A 24,573-nucleotide genomic window follows, 5' to 3' on the forward strand; every position below is an offset into this window, starting at 1 on the left:
GTGATAGTGATAGTGTGAAGTGAGTAGCAGCAAAACCCTGAACACAGTGATCAAAATATTGAATACGGACCAATTTTATTGAAATTAGACGTATTACTTTTACAAAACCTCACTCACAAATATCAGTCTGCACAAACACCATTGTAAAATCGAGGTCCTTCCCCTCTGATGAGTGAGTGAAAACTTGGTGACTGGGTCGCTGTATGGTGGTGGTGTGGTTCTGGTCGAACAATCTGCAATGTATTAATACTATGAACAGCACAAAGAGCAAAACAGCCAGTTTTAGGGACCAGTTATAGTTGCTTCAGCCCTCTTTGGGGGGGAAAAAACTAGAGCAAGCAGGTTAAGGCTGATCACCCGTTGTAAAGACTGAAACTACAAGACTCCTTCCTTCATTGCAGAGCTTAGCATTGTAGTGGTTGAAGTGAAATAAACAAAACATAGACGCATCAGTTTGGCAGTGTCATATCACCTATCACGTTTCTGAATTCAAACAGACTGGAAACACTGAGGCAGCTTTTCCTTTTGCTGGTGTCACTTTGCAACATGTACATCAGACATCAGAGTGAGAATTTAATTTTGGATGAGACACCAACCAAACACACAACAAGAGTGACTTATTTGGTTTCCACTATAAAGGTCACCAATGATTATTATTATAGCAGCTCCTGAACTTATTTGCAAAAGTCTTCTAAAAAAAAACAGAAACAAAGCTGTAACAGGACAAAAACATCCTCCCTTTGTCAATGCATCAGGTCACTACTGGAACTGGTCGGACACCATACTTGGAGAAACACAAATCCGACGTGCAAGAAAACATTCAACCCGTGAAGGAGAAATGTGACTTGCAACATAGAGAGAAAACATACCGTCGATGAAACAGACTGTGCTGTGCTTCTGAATGCAAACAAGCCTCTTTACAGTAAAAAAAATCCTTAGTCACAAGTTTGTTTAAACATATTAAAACTAAGGGATTTCTTGTGCTGTAATATATTAAAAGGAGATTCACTCAAATGGCACATTATACAAAAACAATGAAAGAAAATTTTACAAAAGAAAACACGTAAAGAGCTGAGTATATAATGTGTTTTTGAGTGTGAGGCACAGGGCAGTCGATTTGTGTGTCACACTGAAAATGTGTCTGGTGGTTTTTGCTGCAAGTGAATAACCAGAGGGCCAAAGAGATTTGATAAAAACATATAAACCCTTTGTCCTAAACCGCATTTCATCTTCATTAAGGGAAATCCTTTTGGAAGAAACACTTTTTTTTTCACACCGAGTGAAGTGAAGCCACTTATTCGCTGTTTTCTCTCCATCTCTCTCCTTTCGAGCGAATCCCTTCACTGGGTGGGCACAAGTCTCTGGCGGGTCGGGGACGTGTGAGGGGAGGACAGCCGCTCCGAGGAGGTGGACGACGTCAGGGAGGACTGCAGGTGGACTGTCTTGTGGAAAAGCTTGTTGCTAATCAACACAACCAGGGAGAAGAGACGCAGCTGGAAGTGGCTGTTAAAGAGTGGTGGAAATGTGATCAGTGACTCATAGTAGAGAGTAAAACTATTTAAAACAAGTAAATGTTTCTGTTTTAGACTTACTACAGCTTAGTTGGTGTCTTAGCCTCGTTAGCACTGATGATGAACAAAGGGAAGAGGATGGAGAACAAGCAGCCACTAGGTAGAGAAGGAAGGTAATGATGATACAAGACATTGAGAAATTTACAACTCCACTTGCAAGACAAGAAAACACATCTTTATGGCATCAGCTATTAATTATTATAATATAAATAATCCGATTAAAATGCGGATTATTTTTCTAAATTAATCCGTTTGTCTGTAAAATCCCCAGAGCCAGTTTTATCAGATTACCACCATTAATGACAGATAAAGCCTCAAACCACATTTTACCACAATCCACTATTAAAACAATTAACAGATCATCAAAATAGAAGTAAATGAAAACAGATTAATTTAACAAATTAATCAAACTATTAATCATTTCAGTTCCACATATTTTTAGAGATAATTAAGAGATAAGGAAGGTTTTGTTTTTTGTTTTTTTTCTTTACATATATTGGTGTTGTGGTTAGGAATTTCCAATTACCTTTGCAAGTCATTCCCTACATTTCAATATTTGCATGACTGCCTCAGGTGCTAATCAAATTCATTTATATTGTTGTCTGACCCACAATATAATGACAATAAAGCTAATATTAAGACTAGAAATAAATATGCAAATGTATTTGAAGAAACATCCTCTACATCTCTATGAGTTGTACTAAAATGCTTACCATAGTTTGCCTAATTGTTCTAACATAAATATGTTGGCGAGTTGAATGAAGCTGTGAAAGTAGGTCAGGAAGTAACCTGAATACTGTTTCTATGACATTAATGTGTAAGTGTATAACCAAATATAGACATTTTCACACTGCACAAGTCAACAGTAGTGCTGCAGCTAATGATTATTTTCAACATCAGTGAGCCTGACAGTTTCTTTCCAGTACTTACCTAATGATGTATGAGGAGGGCAGGGCGGTCAACAGAGCCATTGGTAAACCAAAGCCGAAGTAATAGGGCCAGTTCCTCTCAATATTGGAAAGGCGTTGGTGCATCTCAATGCCTTAAACAAACATAAACAGCCACACATTTTGTTTTGAGTTGGACCTCCATTGAATGAATATGATTTATTCTGTGGGCGAACTACAACGTGGGAATCTCACCATGGTTGAACCAGCGATATTCAAAGCAGTAGAGGGAGTAGAGCAGAGACATGTGGAGGAGGCTAACCATCTGTCCAATGGCATCAATGGGGAAGAGGCTAACAATCATACCCTAGATAATCACAACAATATACAACACAATTATATTCAGTCAAGTCCGCACTGAGAGAGCAAGCCTGTGCATTTTCCTCTCATTTGCTTCTGAAAGCCTTCGGAGCAGCAATTTTGTCTAATTTGTGAAGAAAACAAGATCAATTTGAGGTGCAAAAGTTTTCAAAACAATTCCTCTTCATTATCAGTTCCCAAAACAATTTCAGAAAAAACAACCTCACCACACATGACGCCCACACTGCAGTTAGAAATCCTTGTACATTATTCATGTATGATTCAGAACGGCTCTAGTCTGTGTGACTCATTAGCAAATGTGGAAAAAACTAAATGCCTACTGGCATTTAGTGAATCTGGGCTTATAATGACAAGACACTTCCAACACAAACAGCCTGACGGATTATAAAGAGAGTCAGATACAGTTCTGATAAACAGAGAAACAAAGACTGCAGCTGTGTCTGGTCATGTATCGTGTCTTGTTTTTACAATGTACCTGAATGAGGAAGAGAGCCTGGAGCAGGAGGTTGAACAGCATATCTGCGATGATCTTACTGACGCTGGGGAACGGCTGAGCTTTGCAGCCAGACACTTCAAATGCTAGGTCTGCTATATCCTGCAACAGAAAAGCACACACTTACATCTGTGTCACTGGAGGCAAACTGTGACAAATCATACAGAAAAGGAAAAAAAAAAAAACTGAATCTGAAAAACAATGGTCTGGTGCTTTACAACCACAGCATGAGATGTTGGGAGATATTTATTGAAACACTGGCAGATTATGGTTTCTGTGCAATGTTGAATTTTACCAACATTAAAATATGAAAGTTCAGAGAAAAAAAACTAAATAACAACAAGTTAGAAATTCAGTTTAATTCCTACCTGTTTTTTCACAATAAAAGCCCTACAATGATGCATCATTCATACCTTCTTTCCATTTAGTTCCCAGCAGGGCTTTTTACTATTTTACTTTAACTCGCCACTCAGTAGAAGTTATATATACAGTATATATAGACGGGTTTCTGTGCAACGTCATCGCAGATGTGCGCGCGCAGCCAGGGGGCAGAAAGCGGGACATTTCTCATTTTTTACAAGCGGAGTCAAGCTGAAAACGAAAAGGACAAGGAGTTGTTGTGCTGTTAACTGCACAAACCGGCGAAAGGATGGATGGAAATAGTGAAATGGCACTCGGATACTGCCCAAGTACTCGAGTACTCGGATATCGGCTGCAGTCCTACAAACAATACGGCATCTACATTGATATCAGTTCACTCCGAAGCAGTCTTTTGCCCCCTGGTTGCGCGCGCACCTAGTATTGTTTGTACACAAGAAACCCGTCTATATTTAGGTATATAATAGTCTGTCATTGGTGCGTTTTCTATGAAACACTGTTTTAGAGGAGAGCATCTTATTATGAAGGACTTTGTGTATATGCACCACACTGCAGCTCACTGTGAGGTCAGCTGGAACTGTAACTCTAATATTCAACCAACGATAAACAGACAGTGTAGAAAGTGTGTAACAAAAGCCACTAAATATGAAATATGAGTCTCTGTAGGATCTACTGTATGCATAGATTTAAAAGTGACGGCCTGTTGTGTCATCACATCACATCACGACTGCATAACAAACAGGTCAGGGCCTAACCTGGAACCAAATGGCGTTGACTATCTTGCTGAGGACGAACAGGGGGAGAACCCAGAGAGCGCTGAAAACGGAGGTCAGGATGAACTCTAACCAGGACCACACACTGCCGTGGAGGGAGGGGTCACCTGCAGCACAAAACAACTTGTTTTTATAACTGGTTCCTGCCACAAGACAGACAACCTGACCCAGATTCACCTGCAGCAGTACAGACAAACATACAAACATACATACCGATGATTTTTGCTGTGAGAGTCTGCAGCAGTGGGATAAACACCCGGTAGAAGAGAAACAGACTGAGCTGGAGAGGAGATGAAATGCTGCAGTTACTCTTCAACTCATTAACACTTGAGGCTACTGTGTTGTATATCATAATACACATAGCAGAATATTAGCAAGATATGAAACAGACTGAAGTGGGATAACTAAACAAAGTGTTTAGTAGAAATGAACTCAGAACTGAGTGCGGCCTCCTCACATGACTGTACTGGGCTTTCAGAATCTGCTGTTATGCTTAGACAGTTTCATCGATATCTGAACGTAACATCGACCAGGAAATGGAAATTAAATCTAAAATTGTAAAAGCTTTGAAGCTTTCCATTTTATATAAGCAATCTGAAGACATTTTGAGACTTTTGAGGTACAGAGGTTATCAAGGCTACACAACTACTACTTATTATCTCTCAGATAACCATATCTGCTACACCCATAGCAGATTTGGTTATCGGAGAGATAATAATTTACAGAAAAAAAAGAAATTGTACAAAAGCTAAAAGTTACGACTGGAACAAAATGGGGCCAGAAAAACTCTGACCTTCACTGAAATGTGTCTTCAACAGTATTTTGTCTTACCCAGAACACTCCTCCGTTCCAGGCACAGCACTGAAAAATCCTACTGGCTACTTTGGGTTCACTGAAAGAGAAAAGGAGACTAAAGATAGTACAGGAAGGAATATTTATTTTTCATCACCATATAATGTTGAAAAATGTCCAACAACACCACATCTTGTTTACAAGACAAGAAGCCACAACAGAGGCTCGAGGGAGTTCAGCACTTCCTTTCAAGCTGTGTGTAAACTGATTGGTCAAGCCTCACCCAAAACATTCCTAGTTGACTGAAAGACATGACCATTTAAGGGCTGAACAATTGATCACAGTATAATTTGCAAAATGACCAAGTGCAAAATCAAAGGAGCTATTGTTTTTTGTTATTAAATGTGTCACAACATCAGTGTGCATTGTTATTACCAGTTTTAGTGCAGCAGATTCAGATTCATAATTTATTGTCCCTGAGAGAAAATTAAGAGACGCCCCTGCCCTTCAATATTTATTATATTCTCAAGATGAACCAAAACATGAACATGTTTTTCTTTTTTGGTACAGGATTTAACAAAAATCATTTTTTATGAGAATGAAATGTAAAAACAAACACTTAAACTGAAATAGCACATCGTAACTGCAGCCCTGAACCATTTGGTTGATTGATAGAGTTTGTGGGAAATTGCAGAAGTTCTGCCTGTGAAAATCATATCAGGGCAAAGAAGTGCTGTTATTATAAGAAATCATTTTTTACCATTCTGAATGTATTTGTGAAAATGTTTTGTCTATTAATCTGCAAATCTAAGCTTCCTGAGTGGAAAGTATTGAACCGTCAGGTGGAGTTTCATGCCTAGGCTTTCAGAGAAAGGTGCTCAATCCCATAAATCGTAAAGATGTTTGCAAAGAAAGGCCTACTTGTCTGGTTTGCGCTCCTCACTCTGTGCCCTCCTCTGTGCGAGGGCCCCGCTGGCCCTTCTCCTCCGCTGCTCTTCCCTTTTCTGCTGGATGCGGGCATCCAGCTTGGAGATTGTCCCAATCCCCAATATGGAGTCCTTGATCCCCTAGAGAGCCGAGAGCAAGAGAGAGAAACACACATGAGATCTTTCACTTGTTGAAATGACTTCTGTAATGAAAGTTTGATGTGTCTGCCGAGTCGACCCTCTACAATATAACATACATTATAAAACGGAAAGGTGAAATCCGGCAATCTGATTGGTTGTTAACCGTGGTATAATGAGCATATACCACGGCTACTATTCTAAAGCCTTATCACAGCGTAGGCTATCACTCCGCCTCAGGCACGTATGACTGGTATGAATGGAAGTTGTTATTTCAGTCCGTAGCAAAAGACAGTTGATGTTTTTACGATGTTAAAAAATGGACTAAAGTAGTTCAATTCACATGTTTAAGGTGAACTTTCACCTCCGGGGAGGGTTAACAATGGTAGAGGGGACTGAGCAGTGACTTTCACCTGAAAAAAAAAGACTAGGAAAAGACGAGATGCAAAGCTAACTTGGAGCTAACGTCTGGAGAGGTGGGACTATTTTTTTCACAGTGAGGCTATTTTATTGGATAATATGTATTTCTGGTTGAATAATATAGTAATATAATATATACTATAATAATATACTATAATAAATAAAACTACATGAAATTGATTGCGTATTCCTCTTTCATATTGCCTTTATTGGTAACCGTTTTATAAAAGCATAAGTATTGTGCATCTTGTTGATATTCAACTTTTGCTCAGACAGGTACTAATTTAAACTAATTCCTACTTGGTGTACTTCATAAAGCATGTGTTTTTATTTCAGAATCAGGCTGAATGAATCCATTAGTAGCTATGACAGCACGGTCACAGATCAGTTACAAGGAACACGGTGTTAGTACAGCATGTGTGTGTGTGTGTGTGTCTGCTGACCGTCGCAACATTGCGGAGGAAGGCCCTGACGCTGTCTGTCATCTCTGGACCAGCTGCAGATCCATCAACTGCAGAAGGAGGGGGGGCTGGTGACCTGGTGGTCAGCTCTCATGGCAGGGAGGGGCTCACCCAGTAACCTGCAACCAGCAACCACACCACATCCACACAGGCAAAGTCAGGACAAGACATAATGGGCTGGACGTCTTTTAGCACTTTGTATTATTCTTACAATAAGTGGTACAGCATGCTGAGAGACACAGCTGCCAAAGGACTATCACTAATGAATATTCAATCTACAGTCATTTATATTTATTTAACATCCACACCAATTTCAAGAACATTTGTGAAACGCTTACTTTCAATATTTTTCTCCTATTATTTTCCTTGACAGCCAGTAGATGCCTGCCACTGAAACAGTTCAATTACAAAGGCTGTCTGGCACTTCACCATAAGTGTGCCATGTTTGGGAGCCATATGGTGCTGATTCCTAACTGATATAACTTTACTTGTATCTAAAAATACCTCAACTCACCACATCAACCATGGAAAAGCTAATATAATGCCACTGAGTCATTTGTCACTTTTCCCTAGAATATCCATTATATATTTATTCATTAATAAGTCCTTTTGTCCATTTGACCTGGACAAAGAAGGGCAGTGCATTGTGCATCACGTGAGGGAAAAAAAGAGGACAGGAACTAGTTAAAAACTTCCCAAAACATTGAGGAGAGGTCGGTCTAACTAACAGATCTTATGATATTAACCAACAGAAATTAGGGAAGCATGGCTGCTGTCTGTCCTGTCCTACTGAATGCTGCCATTGTCCTGCAATGTATTTACAATGGACCCATGGATTTGTTTGCATAGTGATGTTCCTTCTTACTCCCCCCCCCCCCCCCCTTCTTGCTACCTAGGTTTTAATCTATTGATATTGTGCAATAGTGGACACATACACACCCTGCCTTTCATGTGCACTGACACTTACCTTGTTCCTGTAAAAAACAAAAACTATGGCACTATTCACTTTCTTTCTCTTTTGTTATTTAACATATATGTATTTTGTATTAAATTATCTCGGCCGCTGCAATTTCTGGCAACTGTCTGTGCACCTCTGTCTCCCTATTACCTACTTACTGAATATGTGTCTTTAATATTATGTGTATTGTTTTACTGTTTAGCCTACTGCAGTGGTATGTGACTCACTTTTAGCTCGCAATAAATTTCATTCTAAACAATAGAGTTTATCTAATCTAATCTCATGTTGTACAGCAGCAGCAGCAGCCCCACATCTCCCAGTTACACGTTTTGTAACGAGGTGAAAGCGATGCTGTTTATCTAAGTTAACGTTAGCTCGCTGACTCAGTGTGTTAGCTCACATAACAAGGCGTTATCCGGCCTTTTAGTCCTCGACCGACACAAACCTCTCAACTATTTCTTTTGTGAAGATCCTCCCTGAGCAGCCGGGCTGGTTGGCACGACGCCCTCTTGCTCTGTTTAATCTTTGACTTTGATTGGTTTTGTTTGGTGCTCTGCTCTGCTAGCTTGTCTGCCTTGCTAGTGGCTAAAACGCTCAGCAACTAATTTAACTGTGAACTGTGTTTTTCGGTGAAGGAGAAAACACCGAAACCTGCGGGTAAAAGTCGGAGACAAGAGCCCGCGTTTCACCACGAAGTCTTTCTTACCTCATGCGACAGGCTCGGGGTGAAAACCACGTCGGTAATTCTGCCTTTTAGCCCCCCTAAATGTCACAACAACAACAACAACACTGAACAACACTACCAGCAGCAGCCAGGGCCGTGGAGCACGTATTGCGCAAGCGCGTCCGACCGCAAAGGATCATGGGAAGTGTAGTCGTCCTAGTTGAGGGAGGAAGGGAGATGCTCGTTTTCCATTTTAGCCTACTTTTACTTTATTTTTTGCTTTTTGCTTTTGGACACAAACGTTTAATTTTAATGTATTTAGGTGTTAACATGCATTTATACTGTAATTGGTGTTTTACTGTTGACGTTGTGACGTCAGACAACTGATTCTCTAGGACAGGGGTGTCAAACTCAAACAGCTGCAATCTGATCTCAAGTGGGCCGGACCAGTAAAATAAAAGCATGATACCAGATGTTTACAGTTAATGAACTATTGTTTTACAAATCAACTTGACATTTCTTGATTAAATGTGCAATTTCAACAATATTATGCCTCTTACAGTAGGCCTATGTCTTCTGTAATTTTCACAGTTGGCAAATTCATCCTGAGGGCCGGATTGAACCCTCTGCCGGGCCGGTTTTGGCTCGCGGGCCGCATTGACACCCCTGCTCTAGGAGATCAGAAGTTCTGGTTCTGGTTCTGTTTTTAGATTCTGGTTTTGGATTCAGGTTCAGGTCCTGGTTCTGGTTCTGGTTCTGGTTCTGGTTCTGGTTCTGGTTCTGGTTTTGGTCCCGGATTTAGGTTCTGGTTCTGGTTCTGGTTCTGGTCTGATGTGTGTGTGGTTTCCAGGTGGCCAGGAAGTCGGTCTTGGATCAGCTGAACCACATCCTGTTCTCTGAAGACCAGATCCCAGAGTCCTTTAGTTCCTTCAGTTGGGTCCTTTAACCCTAAATTAAAGTCTTATCATTAAGTTATTCTTGCTTTAGCTTGAGACTTTGTATTTTTCCCATCTGATTTAAATTTTGGTTTGTTTGTTTTCCCCCTAATTTAAAACTCATTAGCATAATAATGTAGTTTCACAGTTTCATCAACATGTTATAGGCAGTGGTGGACAGTAACGGAGTAAATTTACTTGAGTAGGCTAGCCTATTAGATTTCTTTGGTACTTATTACTCTTACTTGAATACATTTCCAAGACAAATATTTTTACTTTTACTCGAGTTAATTTCTAGGAAGGCTGAAAAGTACTCGTTACTTTCAGGTCTGCCCCTTTTTTTTTTTTTTTTTCTAAAATCCTATTGGACACAAGCTGTGTTTGTCAAAGAAGGAAACCCTAACCCCTAAAAACAAGCACATCAGTGCAGGTGGATTCAAAGAGTTAATTCTCAGAAACAAGAGTTAAAAGGTCCTTAAATTCATTTAGAAAAAATTATAGTAATTCATTGATGTGAAAAATAAGAAATTTACTCTTACTTTGTACCTTTGGATACTTAAAAGCAAGTAGCCTACTTTTTTACTCTTACTCGAGTAACATGTCGACTGAGCTACTTTTACTTGTAACGGAGTAAATTTTGACCAGTAGTATTTGTACTCTTACTCAAGTACTGGGGTCGAGTACTCTGTCCATCTCTGGTTATAGGCACCACCTTGAGAAACGACGACCCTAGTCCAGAGCTCCTCCTGCTTCACTCACCTGTAGCTACAACAAAACAAGCCAGTGACAGACAAATGTTGAGGAGGAGGTAGGTTTTCTCTGCGGGGACACTCCTACGGGGCGGTGCTTCATCTCACGCCCGCATCATGCTCTCATCTGTCTACTCTACACAGATGCTGCTGCTGTAAATTTAACCCGACTGCTGCCCATGTCACAGACCGTCGATGGTTGTCCTGAGGATAAGAAATGCACACAAACGGAAATACACATTTGTCTGTCTGTGCATTGTTGGGTTCATCATGTACAGATATCTGGGGTAAGTTCAGTTCTCCTCCCTGTTCAAAATGTCAAAGTTCAGAGCTTGTTTGAAGCAGTTTGAGCTTAATGTTTATTGATTATCCTTTAAGTTGCAGTAGATACTGTCTCTGTAGGGAGGTCTCTTCATTATTAGAGTGAAACCCTGCAGTTAAAGTATAATACATGCTTTGACAGTACCACAGATACTGCAGTAATTCACTGAAGGACAGGAATATGAATCTATATTAAAGCTCCAGAAAAGTGCAACTTCATCACACTATTTGAATCTTCTCTGGCTTATTTAATGTTTGCCCTGTTTGAGTTAACTACAATATGGTTTTAAGAAAGCTTGCCTTGTCTCTAAAGTCAAATATATTCCTGCTAGCCTACTTGCCAACACAAGTCGTCTGTGTGAGTATCCATCAAGAATGTCATGTGGTCAACTCACGCACACACAATAGGTGCTACTTAGTAATGTGAGCGTGACACAAATAAAACCAGGACTGCTCCTCCTGTCCTGCAGCATGCCTGCAGCGGGACGCCAGATGAGCAGGAAGGTCGGCCTGAGCGCCAACTCGTCCCAGTTCACCCTGGAGGGAGAGCCCTTCCAGATCATCGGGGGATCCATCCACTATTTCCGTGTTCCCAGGGCGTACTGGAGGGACCGCCTGCTGAAGATGAAGGCCTGTGGCATCAACACCCTCACCACGTAAGGGGGAAACATGTATTGTGTCACTATAGGCTGATCATCTTTTACTGTAAAACCCTCCTGTTGTCCTCCTGGGTCAGGGAAGGAAGGACAGAAGACAGGAAGGACAAATGGAAAGTTGGGAGGAAAGACGAAAGGAAAGATAGAAGGAGAGAGGGAACAGATTGGGTCAAAAAGGAAGGAAGAAGTAAGAACGAGGGGAAGGAAGGAAGGGAGGGAAAGAAAGATGGACTGAGGGAACAGATTCGTTCAAGGAAGGAAGGAGAAGGAAGGAAGAAGGGAAGGAAGGGAAAAAGGAAGGACGAAGGGAAGGAAGGAAGGAAGGAAGGAAGGAAGGAAGGAAGGACGGACAATCGGAAAGATGGGAGGAAAGACGGAAAGAAAGATAGAAGGAGAGAGGGAACAGATTGGGTCAAAAAGGAAGGAAGAAGTAAGGACGAAGGGAAGGAAGGAAGGGAGGGAAAGAAAGATGGACTGAGGGAACAGATTCGTTCAAGGAAGGAAGGAGAAGGAAGGAAGAAGGGAAGGAAGGGAAAAAGGAAGGAAAGAAAAATGGAGGGAGGAAAAAGATCAGGTCAATTGGAGCAAAGGGGGAAGGAAGAGAGAGGAAAAGGATTGTGGAAAGAAGGAAGGGAGAAAGGAAGGAAGGAAGGAAGGATGGAAGAAGGGAACAGATTGGGTCAATTTATTTGACCCAGAAGGAAATAAAATGTTAAACATGAATATCCTCGCAGGTACGTGCCATGGAGTCTGCACCAACCAAAGAGAGGGGTTTTCAACTTCCACACACAGCTGGATTTAGAGTAAGTCTCATGATAAATCACAATGCAATGTGCTGTTAATGAGAGTTCACTCCACTCTCTAACTAATGCACCTTAGAAATAACCATAATAAGAATAAAAACACCCTTCGCCACCTCTTCTGCAGCTGTAACAATTAGGCTATCAGCTGGTCTAAGGCGCAGTGGGAATACTCTTCTTTCCCTCTCATCATCTCCCTCGGTGCTCAGGGGAGAAGCTAGAGGCTAGAGTCCTGCCTGACAACAGCAGCATCTCCACAACAACAAAGCAACTTATCAAGCAATTAACGACACAGTGAGGATAAGTGAAGGGGGATATGAAGCCTCAGACTGCTACTACTGCTACTACTGCTGCTGCTGCTGCTGTTGCTGCTGCTGTTGCTGCTGCTGCTGTTGCCAGGCATATTTCACACTCTGTAAACAATGAGATGCCAGGTCTATAGCTCGCAGTGTGAACTTTGTGTCGTGCAGATTGTAACTGCTTATTGCTTCTTCTTTTTTTTCTCCCTGTCTCGGTTTCAGAGCCTATATCAATCTTGCGGCTGAATTGGGACTGTGGGTGATTTTACGCCCAGGACCGTACGTTTCTGCTGAGCTGGATCTAGGAGGACTGCCGAGGTAGTGCCAATGTGTTTTTTTGCACATAGCTATTTGAGGAACATCATAAAAAATCCTGATTCACCTCCTGGCCGAAGCTATACACACCCCTCTCTCACTCTACTGCTGTGAAATAAACCCCTGTGTATGTCTGAATGCAGGACATAGATTGAAAGCCAAAGTTTTATTGAAAGACATCTGACAAGAAGTTGATGTCCCTGAGTAAATAGAGTTAAGTTTAAGTGAATTTAACCTGACAGCACAAAAGCCGCTTGATCTGTAACTCAATGTGCCATTTTCTCGTCGAGTGCAACCAGGGTGAGAAAGCGGTTTCTTGCTGAAAGGGAAGACTTGACCAGTATGTGAATCTTTGTCCAGCAGGAGGTTAGACTTACTATGCCACCATTGTTCTGGTTTGAGTCGTAACTAAGCATCTTGTTCTCTGTCTTTCTGCAGCTGGCTCCTCCGTGATGGCAGCATGAGACTGAGGACCACGTACTCAGGCTTCACGCAGGCTGTCAACACTTTTTTTGACAAACTTATACCAAAAGTGGTTCATCAGCAGGTCAGTTTTTTATTTTATTTTATCATACTCACTGTCAACAGGTGTGTTATAGCTCCAGTTAATTTAACTTCCTTATATCCTTATAATAAATATGTTTCCTTTTGTGTTTTAGTTCAAGAAAGGAGGTCCCATTATTGCAGTGCAGGTGGAAAATAACTATGGAGCCTTTGCAAAGGATGAAAGTTACATGCTTTTCATCAAAGATGTAATGTGTCAAGTTTCCTTGGTTAAAACATCCTCTTAATAGATACACATAAATGTAAAATAGATATGATATGGAGTTGATAAATCTGTATTTTATTTTGAAAGGCATTACAGTCCAGAGGGATCAGCGAGCTCTTGCTCACATCAGATAACCACAACACACTGAAATCTGGGGGTGTACAAGGAGGTACAGTGTATTATTAATGCACAGACACACAAACGCACACACACACATGCACACACACAACTTACCTTGTGATCTACTGTTTTTTTTAAAGCCATCAGATCAGTGAAGCTGCAGAAGCTCAATCAGAGAGACATCCAGGATCTGAACGCTCTGCAGGTGCGTATACCTCACCTTGGTGGTTGTCAAATAGACAATAATGATGGAGTGGATGCTTATTAGCAGTGTGAAGTTATGGGGTGTTTTTCTGCTCAAACTGTCAACTATTATCTCCTCTTTGTCAGCCCAAGAGCCCTGTCATGGTGATGGACTATTGGACCGGCTGGTATGACGTGTGGGGTGACCTCCACCATGTGCTTCCTCCAGAAGGTAGAGGAGTTTTTCTTTGTTATCCATGGATTTTGAGATGAAATTGACAGATCTATTCACCTTCAATAACCTATAATATAATGGCTGATTCCATTTCTGCACCTTAACACACTGCAAAAACTCAAAATCTTTCCAAGAATATTTGTCTTATTTCTTTCAAAATGTCTCATTCTAGTCAAAACTAATCTCTTTCCACTTAAAATAAGACTCATCACCTAAAAATTAACTTGTTTTTAGATCATTTTCACTTGTTTCAAACTAATTTTCACTTGAAATAAGTAGAAAAATCTGCCAATGAAAGCAGGTTTTTGTGCTTGTAATAAGAAAGAAAAACTTGCTCCACTATCAGATTTTTCTACTTATTTCAAACGAAAATATGCTTGAAAGAAGTAAAAAGTGTCTAAAAATAAGCTACTTTTTATGTGATGAGTCTTATTTTAAGTATAATGAGATTGTTTTGACTAGAAATAAGACAAATATTCTTGGTAAGAGTTTGAGTTTTTGCAGTGCAGAGCTGCTTATAGCCACGAGTTCCTTACACCCATCACAGTAGCAGTCACTTAAAGCAGATATCAGTGGAATGTTTTTGTTAATATAAGTCCTAAATAGTCCTATTTTCCGTCAGCAATCACTTACATGAAGTATTTCAGCCTAAACACGAGTCTCTCCGTCACTCTGCTCTGCTGTAACCCGAGGAGAAAATTTTCCTTGTGGGATACAAGTGTTATCCAATGAGGGGAGAGAACGGCATGAAGGGCTGTGTGTGCAGCCAAGGGATGCGCGTGAATGTGGTGACGTAGCACGAGGACCAATTGATGCCTGACAAGGGCGGGGGCTGCTAACTCATGGTGCGTTCAAGGAAACTCGTACTTTGTGTTTTTCCTTCCTGTGAAGTCATACCAGTTCGATCTGGTACGAGTTCACGGGTCGGAAGTTACGAGTGGCCGTTATAGGGAACTTTCACAGACAACAGGACGGTAAAAACACGAGCTACGGGTTACCTGGAACGCTACCAAGTCGTAGTTGTGACTTGAAGCTGTAACTTACGGTTTCAAAAGCCTGCCTTGAACACAGCATTAGCCGAAACGGCCGTGCCACTGATATCTGCTTTAAATCCCTTTATTATTTATTTACATGTAACAACACTTCAGACTTTCCCACCAGCAGTATTTGAGCTCTCAGCGGCTGCAAACAAATTTCTCTCTAACTCATTAGTTTGTATACTATATACTATTTTCCTAGCACTTAACATTTTGCATGAGGCCACACCAACTACATGTCAACAATGTAAATGCAAATGCAAATCAGTGTAATGCACTGAAAAAAGAAAAAGGTCAGCAGATGGTCAAAAAAGTTTACATTTACGACAAAATTTTTATTGTGATTTTCAATTTGTTGTTCTGTCTATATCTTGACTGTCAGATATGGTGTCCACCGTAAGGGAAATCCTAAGGCGAGGGTTTTCTGTCAACCTCTACATGTTCCACGGAGGCTCCAGTTTCGGCTTCATGAGCGGAGCACTCGCCAATCCTTCCTACAAAGCTCTGGTCCCTAGCTACGGTTGGTTCCTCTGTGTCACAAACAAATCTGTGGTGTGTTAAATGCAAATTTTTTCAAAGATTGTCATCACATCACAGCAATCAGGCACTGGTATGTCAGAGCTGAGGCAAAGAGTCTGCGCTTCTCCATTTTTACCAAAGAGCATTGCCCCTGACAACCAGCAGGTGGCAGTGCAGGATAGTTAATCTGTGAATGTAATGTACCATGTTTTGCAGATTACGATGCTCCCCTGACTGAAGCTGGGGAATACACTCCAAAGTACCATCTCCTTAGAGATCTCCTTTCTCGCTATAGCAGTAAGTTGAACACTTAATAAAGGTGAAAATGAAGTCATGCTGTGACTTACTTGTCCTTGGCCTCTCTGCACAGGAGGTGGGACTTTCCCTGACATGCCAACCCTGCATTACAGGGAGTCTTATGAACCAGCCATCATGTACCAGCATTTGTCTTTATGGGATGCTTTGAGCTTCACTGAGGGAGTATGTTTTATGCAAGATTATCCATAACACATGTAATGAAATCAATAGTGCTTTTTAGTCAAATAGGCTAATTTGATTATTTAAATTTTCTGTGCAGCCGTTTAAGTCGCCCAAGCCTGTCAACATGGAAAATCTACCTGTAAACAATGGGAATGGCCAGTCCTATGGATACACACTGTACGAGACTACTATCACAAGTGGAGGATTGTTGAGGTCTGGAGACAATGTTAGAGACCGAGCACTAGTGAGTCCGCATTGTACTGTACATGCAAGCATGATTTCACTGGATTATATTATAATGATATTACATTGCATCTATATCTATATCAAGTATCTGTTGCAGATTAAAGTAAATTTAAAGGGAAAGTCTAATGTTTTGGGAAATATTCCTCTTGCCAAGAGTTACAGTAGATGCAAAACTGTGCTGAAGTCTGTGATGTTAGTTGGCAAACCTAAATCCACCTCTGAGATACTTAACTCGAGGGAAGGAGAGTTTATGAGTTCTGAACTGTACAGTAACACAGTTTTTATATAATGATATTTTCCTTCCCAGGTCTTTATAGACAGACGCTACATCGGCCTTTTCAAGCGCCAGAGCTTGGAGCTGGCAGTTCCCGATGGTAAGGTATGACATCAAGCCGGACAATGAGGGCAAATGTCCAATAAACATTGGCCACGTCGCTTTATTGTGTGTGATGGATGCTGATGGTTGTTAAAACTTGCATATAACATAAAAAGCGCTTAAAATCCCTACAGGGCCAGCGTACCTTGAGTTTGCTTGTGGAAAATTGTGGTCGAGTTCACCAGGGAAGGGACCTTGATAAACAACGTAAAGGTGATTGACACACAATATGCAGTTCATTGTGATTGCATGCTATTAAATCACTCAAGCACTCAGTGGGTCGTGTACAAGCCAATTTTGATTTGTGTTCTAACAGGCCTTGTGGGAGACATTTTATTAAACAATACCCCCCTGCGGGATTTTACAATATACAGCCTGGATATGAAGCCCAGCTTTATTGATAGGTTTGTAAGCTTTGTTTGATTTAACATGCTGGTATCACTTTCATTTTTTTGTTGTGATAGTGTATTTGAAGTGGTCGTCTCCTTTCAGGCTTTACCAGGCACCATGGAAGATCCTTCCTGACACTCCCAGCTTCCCTGGATTTTTCATGGGGAGGTTGTTTGCATATGGATATCCCAGTGACACATTTGTGAAGTTGCCAGTAAGTGAAAGACAACATTGGCTATGTTTCTTGCATGATGAATGTTTATGTATGTTTGCGTAAGAAATACTTCAGCGTTTAAATGTTCTTTGGGGGCCACAGAGCTGGGAGAAAGGTGTCGTGTTTATCAATGGGATGAATCTGGGCCGCTACTGGTCCATTGGTCCCCAGCAGACTCTCTACCTCCCTGGTCCTTTTCTCAACAGTGGAATCAACCAGGTAAAGCTGTGCACCAAACATCATTTATTAGAGAAACACTTTATATATACTATACTGATTTGCTTTCTTGCCAATTGAGACAGTGTATGTTAAAGGGATAGTTCAACATTTTGGCAAATTGGCCCATTGCCATAATCGCTATAGTCATAGCAGTAGGTTTGTTACCTTTAATTGTCGCTGCAAGCTATTTTTAGAACGGCGGAGCAGAGACGTGAGCTGCTCAGAGCTACGCTACGGAGGCTAATGGGATTTCTTGGTTTCCCTCATCAAACTCATCAAATACACAATCCAACAACTCCACAACGCTCTGGTGGACAAGTTGTGACCTGCACATTCACCACGCTATGAGATAATAACAGAACGTTACCAGACAGAGTTGTTTTAGAGGTAAATTCATGCAAAACAGCTGATGCGCGTTGCCTTCAGGGACTCTTTTTCAGCAAGCAGTCTCTGTATTTACCTCTAAAACAACTCTGTCTGGTAACGTTCTGTTATTATCTCATAGCGTGGTGAATGTGTAGGTCACAACTTGTCCACCAGAGTGTTTTGGAGTTGTTGGATTGTGTATTTGATGAGTTTGATGAGGGAAACCAAGAAATCCCATGAGCCTCCGTAGCGTAGCTCTGAGCAGCTCGCGGCTCTGCTCCGCCGTTCTAAAAATAGCTTGCACCGACAAATAAAGGTAACAAACCTACTGCTATGACTATAGCGATTATGGCAATGGGCCAATTTGCCAAAAATGTTGAACTATCCCTTTAAGATGGCCATTGGCTTAGCCTTGCAAAAAAAGAGTGGAAACAGCTAGCCTGGGAATGCACCAATGATATTATAATTTATTCATTTAATCCATAGTATGGCACCTAAAGACCTTGAAACCTTTGAATACATAGCTGCTTCCCTTTGTTTCCTGTCTTTTGTCCTTTAAGCTAGCTGCCTGCTGGCTCTATAGCTCAATTTCTAGCATCCAGACATCAGAGTTGCATTGATCCTGCATCACCTAAAATGTTGAACCATTCCCTTAAGCGTTTTGTCTTGCATCATAATGGACTTAAATGAAAATTAATTTGACATTTGCGTTGTTTGAATACAGCACGTCTGTATACACACACTCACTCTCTCTGACTCTCTCCTGTTTGGATAAATAAGGTCATTGTGTTTGAGGAGCAAGAGGGAGACTACAAGGTCCAGTTTGAGGATGCACCCGATCTCGGCATGGCAGCAGACATCCAGTGATTGTCGTCGCCACCTGTATGAGTACATTGTTTTCAGATGTATGTCATTATTGTTAAAAAAAATCATCTTCTTTTTCTAGCACAATACTTAAAAATCTACACATGCAGCTCACTATTATCAACCACTTCACTTCTCAGTCAAAGACAGAAAGAGGCATGTTTGTATGAGAGCTGTTTATAGCTATGTAAGTTCCAGTGACTCTTTACATTTAGAGCAGAATCCTGAAGTACATTGTCTCGCCTGTGGATTCCAGTATAAAGAGTTGTAATTTCTGTGCAGGGATGGCTGATATGTGTCATAGAATTAGATCTGTGTTGTTCGTGTGAATATATACTGCAGGATGTGTTGAGTGGCAGGAAACTAGCCCGTAAAACAAAACAAAAAAAAACACAGAAGCAGCTTTCAAATGAAAAAAAATAAAACAAGCAGCTATGTAGCAACATCGGACCGTATCTTTAAGTGAAAGTTCACGGTTTTTAGATGCGCGTCACATCGATGACTGACCAAACTCTGAACAGTCACAGAGGCTGAGAGAACAATTAGCATTTGTAAGCTGTGCCACTGCAAGTCAGTGGGGTATGAAATCATCACTTCCAAGCCAACCATCCATGGTGGGAATAATTAGACTTTGTAATACAGCTATTTGAAAGGATGCACATCCAGTTTTTAGAGTAATGGCTTCATATCCCATTGACTCTCACAGGCATAGTACACAACTAACAAGAGAAATGGTACCAGCTACAGTGACTCAAATAATAAATAATTCTGCAGAGAAACCTTCACTGAGTGTCTTCTTTTTTTTTGATTAGCTTATGAGAAACCTGTGAAGTAACAGGCCCCAAGGAATACTGAATCTTCTCTTACATACGAGCAGACCTCAGTACTGTTACAGCATATCTGGAATAAATAAAAGCTTGAAGTAGATGACTGCAAGGGATGACATTGTTAAACTCTAATAAATCAGTGCTCTGTGTTTTTGAGTGCGTGTACTGTATGTCGGTGTGCTCGTCATGTGCAGTGTGCCAGCTGAGCGTGTCTGAATGTGGGTTGAGGATAAACAGAGGTCCTAATTAATGCTGGGTTCAGGGTGCTATCTAAATAGCTCAGTGTTGTACAGTACAAGTGGGGAGGGCTCAGATCCCCCCTTTGCAGTCTGTCAGTCACTGCTGACTCACTTATGACAAGGAGCCCTTTTATTCGTCTGTGCAGCCCAGTGCCCGATAGCCAGCTTGACTCAGAACAAAAGGGCCCTATTTAATGCTGATTGGGTGCTTGGCTGGTGTTGTCCACTGCAAAAACTCAAAATCTTTCCAAGACTATTTGTCGTATTTCTTGTCAAAATGTCTCATTTCTAGTCAAAACTAATCTCTTTCCACTTAAAATAAGACTCATCAACTAAAAATTAACTTGTTTTTAGATCATTTCACTTGTTTCAAACACATTTTTACTTGAAATAAGTAGAAAAATCTGCCAGTGAAAGCAAGTTTTTTGTAATAAGAAAGAAAAACTTGCCCCACTATCAGATTTTTCTACCTATTTCAAGTAAAAAATAGCTACTTTTTATGTGATGAGTCTTATTTTAAGTATAATGAGATTTGTTTTGACTAGAAATGACATTTTGACTAGAAATAAGTGCGTTTCTGCAGTGTCTGCTCTGAGAGGGCTCTTTATTGCTTGCTGTGCCATCTCTTCCTGTAGTTTGAACCGCGTAACATCCTTTGTCTCTCTCTGAGGAGGAGACCTCAGTGGGCTCCTTTTGGCAACGTGTAGCAGCGTCTCACATCGGCCAGTGTTTCAGACGGAACAGGCAGGCTTAATTTTTTTGCAGGTGTGCTTTGATACTCTGGTTGGTACATGCACGTGGCTTTGTGCAGCCTCCTCGGGTTGACAGGCGTTCCTCCATTTCTAATCTCTCGCTGAAGGACAGCTACTGTGCTGTGATGATTTTTTGTCTTCTTCTTTTTTTTGACTCTGGCCATTGCTCTGAGAAGCTCTGAGGTTGGTTTGAGTCCAGGTAAAAATCCCACGGAGAGACGACTCCCCTGAAACCACAGATTTACACTTAGTGAGGAAGAACAAAGACAAAATTATATTCAAATGACATATTCTGGCCACACTCACTTCATAAATATTGGAATCTCTCAGTTTCTACCATCCATTTAAAGCTGTACAGAAAAGAAAATTGAATTTGAGCCCACTGTGGGTCTTAACATTAGTGTAATAACTCATCTATCAGACGATGTAGCCCAAACTTTGTGCAAAATTATATTTTTAATTAAATCCAGGATGAAAATGTGGTATTTTTTCCCGCATTGGATAATGCAGGCGCACGGATTATACGTCAGCCTGCTCATGATTCATCAGCCACTGATATTGGATCCGTCATCCGTCAATCAAACGTCTGAGACACACACACACACACCGAGCTCGGTCTCACGCAAGCATTGAATATCCTGCCCGCTCGATAACGACCAATCAAATTCGTTTTCCTTACTCGGGCAAACTCGTGCGGCGATTCGTGACAACTCGGCGCGACAAACAGGACAAACGGCCATTTCTGTACACCTTTAACATGAAGGTATCAATAGGCACATTGGTTCTTTGAACTAAATGCTAACATCAACATGATACTCAATATGAAAATGTCAGCATGCTTGTATATCATACACCTGGCCATGAAACATATTAAACTAAAAAGGCTGGTGGGAAACATTAGAGGATCATTAATGTGATGACCATCCAACAGCTGTAGAAGAGTTAAAAGGCTCCAGTAATAAATCCGTCCAGTGGATGTTCAGAGTCATTGAGTTACTGAGACATTTCAGTCTGATAGATGGGCCGATGTGCTGCTGATCCAGTGAGACATGCTGTTAACATGGCTATGGATATTTGTGATAAAAATATCATTTAAAAAAGTCTGACATGTACTTCTTCCAGTAGGGGCCATGTCTCATGCACTATATTTCTGCTCCCCTTTGATCCATCACCCAAAAATATTCACCGTGTGGAGAGGCTGTAATTTGCATTTCTAAATCTGTGCTATTACCTGTGTCAGATGTAGTATGTCATATCTCCACGTTAGAGTCTGTAAATCCTTTCTTGCCCTCATTTACCAGCACAGGCTTCTCTGTCCGTGTGTGCCATACTAATACCTGTGTGTAGGAAAGAAAAGGGTGGAAACAGATGAGGTACTAATTCAGAAATGTGGGTTCAAAAAAGGCTGTGCAGTTATTAAATAATCTGTAAGTGTGAAGGGTCGGCTGACGGTTTAATGTTTTTAAGAAGAAACTGTTATGACAGCAGAGTATCTCAAGATTTACAATCCTTCAAATGTTTACACATCCAGCTTGTTTTTGTGTCAGATCACAGGGAGTTACATGCAGACAGACTCCTGCTCGCCTCTTACCTTAGTGCAGTTTGCAGCTTTAGGCTCCAAATCGCTGAGAGTCACCAGCTCCTTTAATAAACTGCTCTCCTGATATCCTCCCTTCACTCCACGTAACTTGAAATAAGCCTGAGGTTTAGACAGAATGAGGCGCAGGTTCACCGCAAACCCGGCCATGTCGATGGCAAAGGGCCGGTGCGGGTCGAACACCGTCTTCCAGCCGTAAACTTTGCCCATGACGTTCACTTTAGGGGATTCGTATCGGAGGCCGCCCACGAACGCCACGGGCCACACCGACACCTTCCGGGTGGAGCGCATCTGATGGTTGGAGACAGACAGAGAAACAAGTCAGATGTGTGAGTGATTTTAAATTTAATGATTTAATAGATTTACTTTAAAGGGACAACGAGGAGTTTTGGAAAGCGAAGTGTTTTCATACTACATTTACCATTAGCCTCCGCTCGCATGGTGAAATTCTTGGACCGGCCAAGAATGTTTTCATTCATCAAGAATTAAAGTCAGAGGTTCAAAGACGATCACATACCGTCGTAGTTCCGACCATAAACGGCGATTCGGCGGCGTTATTCTCATGACTCGCTGAGCAGCGTCCGCGAAACCGAAAGTAAGGAAACGCTGGTCGGCTCGCCCAGCATTTCCACCACCACTAATAATAACAAAATAACGATAGAGACAAAATGATATATTTATCGAAAATGGGCCTATTAACAAGTGTGGGTAACGTAGATTCATCCACATTAACGTGAGACTTTTTTATAACCAAATAGAAACTCCTCGTTGTCCCTTTAAAATTTTAAGATTTAAAGAGACCCTGAGGAGTTTGCTTTTGGTTATATAAGAGTCTCATATTAATGTGGATGAATCTATTTGTTAATGGGTCCATTTTAGATAAATATATAATTTTGTCTTTATAGTTATTTTGATATTATTATTTAGTGGTCGACTCGCCCAGTATTTCCTAGATTCGGTTTCCTGGACGCTGCCCGGCGGGTCATGGGAATAATAACACCGCCGGATCACTAGTTGGCATCGATTATGGTCGGAACTACGACGGTATCTGATCGTCTTCCAACCTCCGACTTTTGTTGTTGATTAATGAAAACATTCTTGGCAAATGCTTTCGCTTTCATCCGTCTTGCGTCAGTCCAAGAATTTCACCATGCGTGCAGAGGCTCATGGGAAATGTAGTGTATTACAAGCACAAAAAACTGCTTCCACTTGCAGATTTCTCTACTTATTTCAAATAAAAATGTGTTTGAAACAAGTGCAAATTGTCTAAAAACAAGTTAATTTTTAGGTTATGAGTCTTATTTTCAGTGGAAAGAGTTTAGTTTTGACTAGAAATGAGACATTTTGACAAGAAATAAGACAAATATTCTTGGAAAGATTTTGAGTTTTTGCAGTGCACAGCCATGGGAGAAATCATGCTTAGTTCCTCTTTAAGATGAAGACACCAGAAGAAAGTCTGTGAAATGATGAAGAGGAAGAACTCCTCACCTCCTCAAACAGCTCCAGACTGTACGTGTTGTCGTCATCTGCGAAGTAGACGATCCCAGCCTGGCTGTTGTTCATGCTGAAGGTTTCCCGCAGCCAGCGCAGGGCCAGGTTCCTCTGGATGGTCCCACGTGGGATCCGGGGGTCTCTGGTGTCCCCGTGCACCTTGTAGTTCCTCGGCGTCTCCACGTTGAGGTGCGTGTAGTTGAGTCCGGTCTCCAGGAGGAGGCGGCTGACCAGGGCGGTTCTCCTCGGAGCGTCCTCCACCAGGATCCAGTGGAGGTTCGGCACGTGGAGCAGCGTGTTGGCCAGTCGGGTCAGCTCGGCCTTCTGCACCGGCCGGCTGTAGGTGGGGGTGACGACGTGGATGGTGGGCAGGAAGTCCGACCAGGGAGGGGGCCGGCTGTAGACGTACTCGGTGCGGACAACCTCCACGATGTCCCGGTTCTGGAGCGAGCAGGATTCCTTGACAGCAAAAGTATTCCTGGAGTTGGAGCGACCATCACGTCTGCCATCTGACACGGAGGGAAAATGATGGTAATGAGTGAACAGACTGCTGTTGGACATGAAGCAGCTGCATTAAAAAAAACAAATCTTCTCAACAGTTCACCTTCTGTGCACACAACACTCTGGCCTCATGGCATTTCACACATCATGTGTTCACTGCATGCAAATATCTTAAAAATGCATCTGAATTTATCATGGCTTCTGGTTGAAGACAGACTAAAATGAAGTCTC

At 41.5% G+C, this 24,573-nt stretch overlaps 3 protein-coding genes across 3 annotated transcripts in view; 1 reads left to right on the forward strand and 2 right to left on the reverse strand.

Annotated features, from left to right (window-relative positions):
• Window positions 1-58: 58 nt before the first annotated feature.
• On the reverse strand, window positions 59-9,007 carry ei24 (EI24 autophagy associated transmembrane protein). The gene is made up of 11 exons (XM_085797347.1): window positions 8,885-9,007; window positions 7,203-7,339; window positions 6,197-6,342; window positions 5,315-5,375; window positions 4,697-4,763; window positions 4,466-4,590; window positions 3,315-3,434; window positions 2,714-2,825; window positions 2,502-2,613; window positions 1,593-1,667; window positions 59-1,503 (listed from the first exon to the last, which is right to left on the reverse strand). Exons 2-11 carry the CDS (start codon window positions 7,242-7,244, stop codon window positions 1,341-1,343), a joined length of 1,023 nt encoding a protein of 340 aa, XP_085653473.1. The 5' UTR covers window positions 7,245-7,339; window positions 8,885-9,007; the 3' UTR covers window positions 59-1,340.
• A 1,667-nt stretch (window positions 9,008-10,674) lies between these two features.
• LOC146974229 (beta-galactosidase-1-like protein 2) lies at window positions 10,675-19,714 on the forward strand. The gene is made up of 19 exons (XM_085797351.1): window positions 10,675-10,813; window positions 11,318-11,503; window positions 12,238-12,306; window positions 12,825-12,920; window positions 13,356-13,464; window positions 13,577-13,669; window positions 13,774-13,855; window positions 13,947-14,011; window positions 14,137-14,221; window positions 15,644-15,781; window positions 15,997-16,077; window positions 16,151-16,260; window positions 16,358-16,504; window positions 16,814-16,885; window positions 17,017-17,095; window positions 17,199-17,286; window positions 17,375-17,486; window positions 17,589-17,705; window positions 18,852-19,714. The coding sequence occupies exons 1-19, from the start codon at window positions 10,722-10,724 to the stop codon at window positions 18,936-18,938; spliced, it is 1,908 nt and encodes a 635-aa protein (XP_085653477.1). The 5' UTR covers window positions 10,675-10,721; the 3' UTR covers window positions 18,939-19,714.
• Window positions 19,715-20,591: 877 nt separating this feature from the next.
• The window catches only part of b3gat1b (beta-1,3-glucuronyltransferase 1 (glucuronosyltransferase P) b), a 28,693-nt gene continuing 24,711 nt past the window's right edge, over window positions 20,592-24,573 (reverse strand). The window contains exons 5-8 of the mRNA XM_085797352.1: window positions 23,839-24,350; window positions 22,345-22,641; window positions 21,985-22,090; window positions 20,592-20,980 (exon numbers count right to left, since the gene is read on the reverse strand). Coding sequence (XP_085653478.1) covers window positions 22,004-22,090; window positions 22,345-22,641; window positions 23,839-24,350 — 896 coding nt within the window. The 3' untranslated portion in view covers window positions 20,592-20,980; window positions 21,985-22,003. The remainder of the gene's footprint in view (window positions 20,981-21,984; window positions 22,091-22,344; window positions 22,642-23,838; window positions 24,351-24,573) is intronic.

The sequence above is a fragment of the Trachurus japonicus genome, chromosome 14, assembly GCF_045865225.1.
Source record: "Trachurus japonicus isolate A0001 chromosome 14, Traja_1.0".
Taxonomy (NCBI): domain Eukaryota; kingdom Metazoa; phylum Chordata; class Actinopteri; order Carangiformes; family Carangidae; genus Trachurus; species Trachurus japonicus.

Excerpts from the sequence above, each read along its gene's own strand:
- LOC146974229 (XM_085797351.1), top strand. The coding sequence starts at position 10,722 with ATGGTTGTCCTGAGGATAAGAAATGCACACAAACGGAAATACACATTT. Across the intron at positions 10,814-11,317 it reads ATCATGTACAGATATCTGGG|CATGCCTGCAGCGGGACGCC; the intron begins GTAAGTTCAGTT and ends CCTGTCCTGCAG. Across the intron at positions 14,222-15,643 it reads CCATGTGCTTCCTCCAGAAG|ATATGGTGTCCACCGTAAGG; the intron begins GTAGAGGAGTTT and ends CTTGACTGTCAG.
- ei24 (XM_085797347.1), bottom strand. The coding sequence starts at position 7,244 with ATGACAGACAGCGTCAGGGCCTTCCTCCGCAATGTTGCGACG. Across the intron at positions 2,614-2,713 it reads ATATCGCTGGTTCAACCATG|GCATTGAGATGCACCAACGC; the intron begins GTGAGATTCCCA and ends TGTTTGTTTAAG. Across the intron at positions 1,668-2,501 it reads CCCTCCTCATACATCATTAG|TGGCTGCTTGTTCTCCATCC; the intron begins GTAAGTACTGGA and ends TTCTCTACCTAG.